Below are 10,685 nucleotides of genomic sequence, written 5' to 3' on the forward strand. Positions count from 1 at the left end.
AGCGGGAACCGGTCTGTATGTGGGATCCGAACCCTCGGCGGGAGTGCCGCTGCACTCCCAAGCGGCGCACTGTAGCAGTGTGCCACCGGGCCGGCCCCAGTTTCCTCTTTAATTTTCCTATAGGGCTTTCACTAAGGCCCTGGGAGACAGTAACACTGTACTCCATGAGAAAGAAAAACAAACACTGAGATAATGATTATTATCTCTCCATTATATTTCTTTTTTCTTTTTCTTTTTTCTGGAGAGGTGTAGCAAGGTTTATTGCTCATTTACTGAGTGCCTGTTACCTGCTAAACATTTTATTCCATGGTCATTGGCTTCTATTTTTGTTGTGGAGAAACCTGCTTCCAGTTTAACTGTAGCTCCTCTATAGGTAATGTCTCTTCTCTCTGGTTACTTATTTTTTAAAATTTTTCCCAGCTTTATTGAGGTAGAACTGGTATGCAAAAAAACTGCACATAATTACTGTATACGATTTGGTGAGTGTGGGCATATGTCATATGTATACACTTATGTTGCCATCACCACAATCCAGTGATAAACATATCCAGCCCCTCCCAAAGTTTCCTGTGTCCCTTCTTGTTTTCTCATGGTCAGAACACTTAACATGAGATCTACCATCTTAACATATTTTTAAGTGCACAATTGTTTCTAAGTCACCCAGCCTGTGGTATTCTGTTAGGGCAGTCCTAGCTGACTTAATACACTGAGTATTAAAGTTTTAGAAACTTACCAATAAAAGAGAATAAAGTAAAGTGTATAGGCATGTGGGTACTCTAGAATATTCCACCATCTATCCTCCATTTACCACCATCTATCCTCCATTTACCACTAGGGAAGAAGGTATAAATGTCCAGATATCTGCAAATCGATTTTCCTTTTGCTCCTTCCTTGAGAATCTCAGAGGGTGTCAACCTTTCTCTACAGCATCAGACACACAGAACCATGTATATAGTCTCCTGTACTGGTGAGATCTATCCTCCATTTACCACTAGGGAAGAAGGTGTAAATGTCCAGATATCTGCAAATCGATTTTCCTTTTGCTCCTTCCTTGAGAATCTCAGAGGGTTTCAACCTTTCTCTACAGCATCAGACACACAGAACCATGTATATAGTCTCCTGTACTGGTGAGACAGAGGAGTTTCAAGGGAAAACCTGGTTATATGTGAATTCACCTAACACTCTGGCTTTTAACCCATGCACTTCCATGGAGTATGAACTCAGGCAAGTCATCTCCACGATGGCCCTCTTTCAGTTCCCCTCATATGCCAGGTTCCCTCTCGTCCTAGGGCTCTGAATATGTTGTTTCTTCTGCCTGAAATGCTCTCCTTTTCTCTGCCCAGCCGACTGCTACATGTTGGCTTAACTCTTTAGATTTCAATTTACCCATTACCTCTTTTTTTTTTTTTGCATCCATATATCAGTTTTCTACATTACCTCTTTAGAGAAGCCTTCCCCAAACCTTAAATCAGGTAAAATTTCCCTATTCTATACTCTAACAGCACCATGTAACTTTCCTTCAAAAAACTTGTCATTGTGGCAACTTTCCTTTTCATTTGATTAAAGTTTCACTTCCCATTGGACCATGGGCCCCTTGAGAGCAGGCACATGCTGGGCACCACCGCCTTCTGGAGCCTGGCACGCTAGAGGTAGTCCATAAATACTTGATATCGGATGAATGAACCAAGTCACTTATCAGGAATGTCTCTGTGCTAGTGACTTCACGTCCTTGGGGTCCTCATCCTTCCTCTGAAAATGAGGGGGCTGGATTTCATGGTTGCTAAGTTGCTACAAGCTGCCCAAAGCACAGTAAGAATCCCTAGGGCGAGAAGCTGCAGAATTATGTAAATGGAAGCTGTATCAGTTGATTCCCCATTAGGTATGAGAGAAGCAAGACCAATGGGCAGTCCCTGAGACGCATCACCCAGTAAATATCTGGTGATAGATATTTAGGAAATATCTAATATCCATCAGACCTTTCCCTCCCTCCCTCCCTCCCTTCCTTCCTTCCCATCCCATATCTGCATTTGGACAGCGAATCTGAACAGAGCGTGGGGCCATACATATTTCAGATCCTAAACTGTAGCCAGGATGCAGCATTCAGCAGCCTTAAAAATTTAAGCAAGCTGAGTTTCACAAGTTTTACCTCTTCCCTGAAGCCAACCCTAATCATCAGGGGTCGGAAACTGTTGTCAGCAACTGGGAGGCAGTGACGTAGTGGCGGGAGCTATGGAGTCAAATTCAGACACTGGCTGAGTGAACTCTGGCAAGTTCCTTCAGGTTCCTGAGCCTCAGTTTCCTTTGTTTAAAATAAACAGCAAAAAGGCTTGCATATGTGGGTTGGTGGGTAGGCTTTAAATCATACGATGCATTGGAAAACCTACCTCTCTCCCTGCTGAGCCCCTCCAATTTCTTTCTTCCTTTTTTTTGATCTCGCTGACTGATTTCGTCAATCTGTCTTCACCAAGGGCTACGTGCTTTTAGAGAGCACAAACAAGAGCGGTGGGAAATGAGAACTAGTTTTGGAGGAGAAAGGTGATCCAGGACAGGAAGAGAAACTCTAAAACAAATAGATGCCTCCGAAAACTGTTGTTTTCTTTTTTAAGATTGAAATGATTAAGCCGCCGTTAACCAAATAGAGTCCTAACTAACCTTTGTAAGCACACACTGTGCTTTGGGGCAGATGTGTCTGGTGTAAATCTGATTGCCAGCACAGAAGGACGGATGACTGAAATGGTTCCACGTGAAGTTATTTTTGTTGAAACTTACTCATTTGAACTAATCATTAAAACTGTTGAGAGAGAGAGAGAATGATTTCTTACCATGTTTTAACTCCAACAGGTATCATATTTACATTTGTAGACTTGGAACTCTCTCCTCTGAAAAGATACCATTTGGCTTGGTGAGCTCCTCCAATTTCTGAGTGCACAGCTCTTGTGAGACAGTCCAGATGGGCTTATGGGTGTTTCTATGTACACGCCCCACCTTTATGAGACTGAGATCTAGGCAGGAGCTGTGTCTGGGTCATTTTGGCAAATCTACACAGACTAGCACAGTGCCTGGCAAAAAGAGGGCACTCTAAAGTTCCTGCTGAATGAATACGTTGTCTACTCGATTCCACTCTGAAACAATTAAGAAATGACTGCTTTCTGCTTCTTGGGCCTGGGCTGTGGTGGTGGTGCCACCACTGGAGAGTATATGGCTATGGTGGTTGGGGTCAGGCACTGGCCTTACGGATGAGAGGCAGCCTCCAGACTCCACCAGCTGCTGGCTGAGGAACCAGAGCAAGTCACTCATCATCTCTGGGCCTCAGTTTTGCCCTCTGTAAAATGGGGAAAAATCTGTATCTATCTCATGGGGTTGTTGTGAAACTTAAATGACTTAATCAACATGATTAGAAGAATGCTGAGCACGTAGCATGTACCAATAAACAAAACTCTTACTACTAGTAGTCCTGGGATAGTCCATTTGACCACACGTCAAGGCAGACATCTGCCAATGTCTTGTTCAGTATGTTGACTCATTTTTAGGAAAGGAGGAATTCATTTTTCAGCAGCTTACTGTGACAGGTCTCTCAATGGGATGGCTCAAAAATTGTTTACAGCCAGAAACTGAATCAAGACTACAGCATTCAAAGGCTGGGAAGGATTCCTTATCTTTGCATCTAACCTCAGGGCTGAGGTAAGCCTTGCAAAACTTAGAGCAGAGGGACAGGTGGGAGGAGATGCTTTACTCCTGCAGAGACAATCCAGTCCTAGAGTCGGCCCTCAGCTGCTTGTCGAAGTTCCTCTCTCTCTTGTGCACATCACGTAACGCTTTTTATAAAGTGAAAACCGTGACTTATTCTCAGGATTATTATATATTATTATAACTGAACTCAAGTGCAGGTTTCTAAATAAATATGTTTAAATAAGAGTATTATTAAATATTTATGAATTTCAAGAGACCCACGTATTTGGTTCATAAAAGCTATAAAGTAACTTGGAGAGATATTCCCCACACCACCCCTAAATCGAAAGGTCCTTTAAGGGGTGCCTGCATCCAGGACTTGGGAGAGCTTTCAGTGTGTAAGCTGCAGCCCCTTTCTCAATGCAATGGGCCCGTGCTGTATCAGGGAGCCATTAGGGATATCTCATGCTGCCAGGTGTTGAATAGGTACTTGTGGCATTTGCCATAAACAAACATAAAACGGGGTTCCTGGATGTTCCTAGTTTTTTGGGGACACAGCTAGTTCCTATGTCTCTGAATTGTCTGATGTTAATTCAAAAGCCACCTTCAAAAACTCTGGGCACCCTCCCTTCTCACCCCCCAGGGGCATCAACCAGAAATGGGGAATTTCTGTCATAAACAGAGGCAGAGACAGCAGTGGGAAGAGTGAGGGTCTGGGAGTCAAACTGAGCCCGCTGGCTGGGGAATGTGGGCAAGGTCCTTGATTTCCAGGGGAACTAGGTGAGAGCACGTGTGGCTGGAGCACCTGGCTCAGCTTCTGCTCCTCGGGAGCCCCTTCCTTTACCCTTCCATCCTTCCTTCCTCCTCCCCAGAGGTTCTCTTTGTGGTTTTAGAGTTCCCTCCTCCATTTCGGTTTCCTCTGGGCCTCAGGGGAGATCAGGCACGGTAACCAGCCCTCCCAGCTGGGCCTTTTCAACTGCTGGTGGTGATGTTACAGCTGAACACGTGGAGGTTCCTGGAGGCTCCATAAGCCTTCCCGCATCCCTCACCCTATGTGTCTCTTCACTTGTGTCCTTTGTAATATCCTTTATAATAAACCAGTAAACGGAAGTACGTGTTTCCCTGAATTCTGTCTGCTGCTGAAGCAAATTAATGGAACCCAAGAAAGGGGTGGTGGGAACCCTGATTTATAACTGGCTGGTCAGAATTTCCAGAAGCCTGGACTTGCAACTGGCATCTGAAGCGGAGAGGAGTCTTGGGGGCTGAGTTCTCACCCTGTGGGATCTGACACTTTCTCCAGGTGGATAGTGTTGGAATTGAATTGGAGGACACCCTGCTGGTGTCCCTGGAGAAGTGCTAGTGGAGAGAAATCCCCACACATTTGGTCACAGAAGTTGGTCTTCTGTGTCGATGATTGTGTTGTGAGACCAGAGGAGAGACAGGGTGTGTTTTTCCCGTTCACTGTCACATCCTCCTATGAGCTGTGAATGTCCCCATCACACCACACACCACACTGGCTGCAGAAGCAAAGTGCACTTTCCTTCCTCTCTGCCTGACAGCTCCCCATGAATGGGGACTGTGGCATCTGTCTTCTAGTTGTTTCTAGTGCCCAGCACAGCAGCCGGCACACAGTAGGTGCTCAGAATGTATTAGTGAAGTGGCTGCAGAAGCAAAGTGCACTTTCCTTCCTCTCTGCCTGACAGCTCCCCATGAATGGGGACTGTGGCATCTGTCTTCACGTTGTTTCTAGTGCCCAGCACAGCAGCCGGCACACAGTAGGTGCTCAGAATGTATTAGTGAATGGAACTGAACCCTATTGTCTACTCTGGGGTAGGAGGAAAAAGCAACCATGGAGATTTGTGTCATGGACCAGAAGACAGGACAGGCTAGGAGCATCCTGGCGGACAAAAAAAATTACCGCTTCATTTCAACAAGGGAGCTACGGGCTATGCTGCTCGGGTCGTCTAAGAAGGCAGGAACATGACCAGAGGGAGGAATAAACTGAGGTAGCCAGATGGAGGTGGGTGGCTGGTGCTGTTGGTGACCTTGGTACACTTCTAGCCCCCTCCCCTCTGAGCACTTCCTCCTGAAAACTGGGAAGAGAAGGAAGCCTTGCTGGCATTCTGGGACTGGCTGCTCATTACATCGCTCTTTTAATAGCTGACGGAACTGGCTAAAATGAGGTTTCTAAAAGATTTCATTGATTTGCCAGGTGCCTCAATTCATCACCCAACAAATGAATTAATGAATGACAAGGCCAGCCAAAGTTGTTCGAGTTCATTAATACAGAGGTGTGGTAATTTCCAGGGCTCCCTTTGGGACCTTATTACTCATTCTGGAGGTTCTTACCTTTATGTCATTTTTAAAGACGACTTGGGGGCCCCCTTCTATTGCCTTTTAAGCGACCTCTGGAGAAGCCCACGTGGGCAAATCGTACATCTCCCTCCTTGTTCCAAGCTGCCCTTGTAATACTTCTGAAAAGGTGGCCCTTTCCCTCCCGTACGCCTCCCATCAACCACTGCCCCCTTTTCTAAATTCACCACCAAGCGAGCTGCTGTGCTCCTGGACTTGATTTCCACGACCTCTTGTGAAGCGCAAACACCAAGGGCTTCATGGCATGTCCCATTATGTGGATGACATGGCCATTAGTAACCATGGTAACCTCCCTTCCTGGCTTTTGTGGCTCCACAGGCCTAATTTATACCAGTCTCTTCCAGATTTGAAGGGGTTATGGGAACCCAAGCAGGGTGGCACCTTCCTCTAGCCAGGACAAGGCAAAGTATCAAGCACTTTCAATGCCTTTCAGGTTAAAAGAAACCACCTCAAATCTCTATTCAGTAAATTTGGATACTTACTCTTAAAAAAATCCAAAAAGAAAAGGAAAAATAAATAAAAAAAGGAAAAAGATCCTTTTCACTTTTTTTTTTTTTTTTACAGCAGCAAACACACAACACACAGAAGCTGTGTTGCTCTCACAGTCGCAGCTGGACTTAGAATGGACAGGCCCCAAGGGTGGTGTCCAAATAGCCACAGACAGCAGGTCTGTCACCCTCAGCACAGCCTTGCAAATAAGGACGTGAGATCTACCAGCCCATATTTTGCTTCCAGTTTCAAAGAAGGCTTAAAAAGAACCCATCCACGGCAAGAAATAGGTATGTGAGGTAACGCATATGTGAATGAGCCCCAGCGAGTCATTCCACTATGTATACGTATTTCAAAACATCATGATGTGCATCAGAAATATATCCAATTCTTATTTGTCATTTAAAAGAAAGAACCCATCATCTGTGTCACCTTCTCTGTACCCCACGACCTAGATCCATATCTGACGGTGGTGAAAGGGAGGAGAGGAGGCTCTCCCCTGCCGCCCGGGGTGAGCAGGTGGCGTTACCTGGCTAGGCCTGGCCCGCCTCAGCAGCGGTGTCATCGGAGTCGGAATCGGCCAGCTCGGCGTTGCCTTCTGCTGCGGTCTGACTCCAGCCGTCCGACCTGTCCGAGACGGCGTCCTCCTCTCTGACGGTCACCTCCACGTAATCCACAATGCGCGACTCCTCGTTTTCATCGCTGCCCTGGCCGTCCCGGCTGCTGCCCTCTGACCGGTCCGAGGTGGCCTCTGAGGGCTTGGCAGGCAAACAGTCTTTAATTTGCCCGCTGCCCACTTTCACTCGGGAGACCAACTTCTCCAAGTCCTCGTCGCTGAGCTTTTTGGGGTCCTTGTGATATGGCTGACCCACCTCGCTTCCGTGCTTTGGGCTCTCGGCCACAGGTCTTGCTGCTTTTCTTGATGGGGCATCATAGCTGTGATCATCCACCAGCTGCTGCTGCTGGTACTGCTCCAGCCACTTTAAGGTTCCAGTTTTTAGCAAGCATCTGTTCTCCTTGAACCAACGCACAATCTCAGTTCGGACCAGGCCGGTCTTGGCCGCCAACTGGTCATATTCCTGGGGAGTAGGCCACTGGGTTCTTGCAAATGTGCTCCTCAGCAGATGAACCTGTTCTTGACTTTTTGTGATGGCTGGTGAAGGGCTGGGCAGAGAACTAGCTAACTGGGCACCAGAGAGCTGGTCAAGTCGAGACAGAGCACCATTGGGGGCCACCATGTCTGGGCCTGTTTTGCTAGAACCCATGGAATCCAAGACTGCTTGTTCCATGCTGTCCCGCAGCTTCCGCCTCTCTGAGAACCAGGAGTCGATCTCTCTCCTGCTCAGCTTGGTCTCCACCCTTAGCCGATCCAGTTCTGCTTGGGTAGGAAAAGAACTTTTCAAAAAGCTGTCTTCCAGGGTTTTAACCTGACCCTGTGTTTTTTCTTTGAACTTCTGGGGGGCAAAGTCTGGGTAAGCATGGTACGTGCGACCGTGTTGGGAGGCTGCGATGGCCAGCTGGTCTTTGGCAAGGGATTCGCTGGTGATGTGGACGATGCCCCTTTGACATCGATACCGGTGGTCACTGAACCACTTCTTGATCTCGCTCCTGGCGAGGCCGGTCACTTCAATGAGCCGGTAGACCTCAGCATCGTCAGGGAACTGGCTCTGCAGAAAGCTTGCCTTGAGATGGGCTATTTGCTCCTTTGTCTTCTTGCGGTCGCTGGCCGGGGTGAGTGGGGGGTTGGCCATCTTGAGTGGGGGCTCTGGCACCTGGGCGATGTGTGGACGCTTGGGCTCTGGGGCAGCTTGAGGAGTCATCAAAGGTCTCTTCTGGCCGTGGTTGGTCACTCCGGCCACAGCCAGTGTGATGGGGGAGCAAGAGACAGTTGTTGAGCTGCTTGTTACCTGAGTCAGCACCAGGCTGGTCTGGCCGAGGATCTGGCATGGTAGAGCTGTCTGGAGGATGGGCTGCGACATCTTTGTGGGGGCCAACTGGGCAGGCAGCACAGTGATCGTGGGGGGTACTGACTGGATGGTGCCGTTAAACATCTTCTTCCGAGCCTCCTCCACCTCTTCTGGAGACCAGCTGATGCCATGCTTCAAGCGCTGGGTGGCAAACCAGATTCTGATGTGCTCCTCTGGGTGTTTGGAGGCTGCTGTCAGCCAGGACAACTCAGCCTGGGTTGGGTAAGGGAACTTGTTGAAGGAGTTGATCATGGTGGCATTTGTATCCAGGGCAGAGTTATATTTGGTAGTGTTCAGCGGGACAGGGACCTTGGGGACAAGGTTGATATTTGGCGGCAGCTGTACAGAAGGCATGACATGTCCTAACGTGTCTTGGAGGAGCTCCACACCTCCGAGTCGCGAGAGGATTTCAGCTGTGTCCGTCACCAGGCGGGCAGTCCCTTCCACGTGGTTCTCAGGGGTGGCCTCCTCAGGCTTCTTGGGCACCTTCTTGGCATCTGCTTTCGGCTTCCCTGCCTTCATGATGGAGGTTTTACTCATTGAGATCCCAGGATCACTGTCACCACTCCCAGGGCCACTGGTGGTGATGGACACGACATGGTTGGTGGCTTCGATGGACTGCTCTAAGACAGTCTGATTATTGCGCTTGATTAACTTCAGCTTGAAGTTGGTCTCCCCGGGATGGAACTTGGAGTTGTGGTCAGACAAGGAGTCATACTTTTTGGTTGTGAAGTTACATTCGGCACACACGTAGAGGGGATTTAGAATCACATTAGGATGCTGCATGTCAACGTGCTCCGTGAACTCATTCAGGTTCTGCGTGGAGTAAGGGCAGTATTTGCATTCATAACCACCTTGCAGTTTTTTGGACTGGTTTTCCCCTGTAGATCTCACCTCTATCACTTCATTCTCTTTGGAAGAGTTTTCAGGTTCTGCTGCCCAACTGTCCTTGGCCACGTCAGGCTGTGGCGTGCCAATTCCTTTTTCTTTGGCCCTGTCTACCTCCTCGGGCACATCTTGTTCCACCACCTGTGATGTTCGAACCATGCATGGAGTTGTAGATTTTCGTTTGCTGGCCATGCTGCCTGTCTGCATGCAATGGCTTATTTTTGGAGGACAGTAGGGAGGGGGCAGTGAAATTCTTGGAATAAATATGATAAAAGGCTTTTGGCTTTATTCTCCCTCAAATGGCTTTGGCTTCCCTTGAATGATGAAGTCTACTGTTTGAGTTTCCAGAATGATTTCAGTACAGAAAATTGTAACTGCACCAATTGCTAAACACACCAGGTAGAATCATATCTGTGGGACAAGAACAAAGACAGGGTCAGTGTTTCTTCACAATGCAAAAGAAAGTAGCATTTCTTCCTGAGTTATTTCCGTGACCCATCCCAGCTGGAACCCACAGCAAGCACCTATGTGAGCACAGACGGTGTGAGAGTGGGTGCTTATAAACATGAAAGGTCAGATTCTTCTCCTCCCTTCTCTGGGAAGAAAGTAGAAATAAGACCAAGGCGAGCAAACAAGGACGCAGGTCATCATTTCGCGTTTACAGACAAAGGGATACAGAAAAGGAACATAGGTACTGAGGTCTTCTGAAGTGGTGGGTGGGGTGGCGAAGGGGATGCTGCTGGGCTTGCACGCTGCTTCTATTTATGGAATATCACAAGCAAGACACTCACCTGGGGCCAGCAAGTGGAATTCATGTGGGCATTAGAAAATAGATATGAACAGTTTTCTTATCATAGAAGCAAAACCACTACAGAAAATCTAGAAAATAAAGTATAAAGGAGAAAAGAAACCATCACCCCAAATACTGTAGTTCTGTAGTTCCTTCATCTTACTCGAACAGTTCTTCATTTCCCTAAACACTGAACAAAATAATGATTTAAAAACTGGCTGCATATGATTACACTGTGAGGGTGTGCTGTACATAATGTGCACAGCCATTTGACTTTTGTCGGACATTCACTTCTAATTTTTGATTCTCATCAACAAAATGTAGTGAACACCCGTAGTCCTTATTTCTGATAACTGTCTTTGGATGGATGCCTAGAAATGGTTCTCTTGACTCACAAGGCTAAGATTTTGCCTCACTGGCTTTTCCCTTGGCAGTGTTTGGGACGGCGTGACTTACTACCCAGCCTACATGAAATTTTTTTTTTCCTTTTTGTCTTTTTTCGTGACTGG

The 10,685-nt window shown here is 47.4% G+C and overlaps 1 protein-coding gene across 1 annotated transcript in view; it reads right to left on the reverse strand.

Moving 5' to 3' along the window:
* Positions 1-9,753, reverse strand: part of ZHX2 (zinc fingers and homeoboxes 2) — a 23,217-nt gene extending 13,464 nt beyond the window's left edge. Inside the window, exon 1 of the mRNA XM_008579593.1 lies at positions 7,061-9,753. Coding sequence (XP_008577815.1) covers positions 7,065-9,593 — 2,529 coding nt within the window. The 5' untranslated portion in view covers positions 9,594-9,753 and the 3' untranslated portion in view covers positions 7,061-7,064. The remainder of the gene's footprint in view (positions 1-7,060) is intronic.
* Between the last annotated feature and the right edge of the window lie 932 nt (positions 9,754-10,685).

The sequence above is a fragment of the Galeopterus variegatus genome, unplaced genomic scaffold (assembly GCF_000696425.1).
Source record: "Galeopterus variegatus unplaced genomic scaffold, G_variegatus-3.0.2 Scaffold1919, whole genome shotgun sequence".
Lineage (NCBI taxonomy): Eukaryota > Metazoa > Chordata > Mammalia > Dermoptera > Cynocephalidae > Galeopterus > Galeopterus variegatus.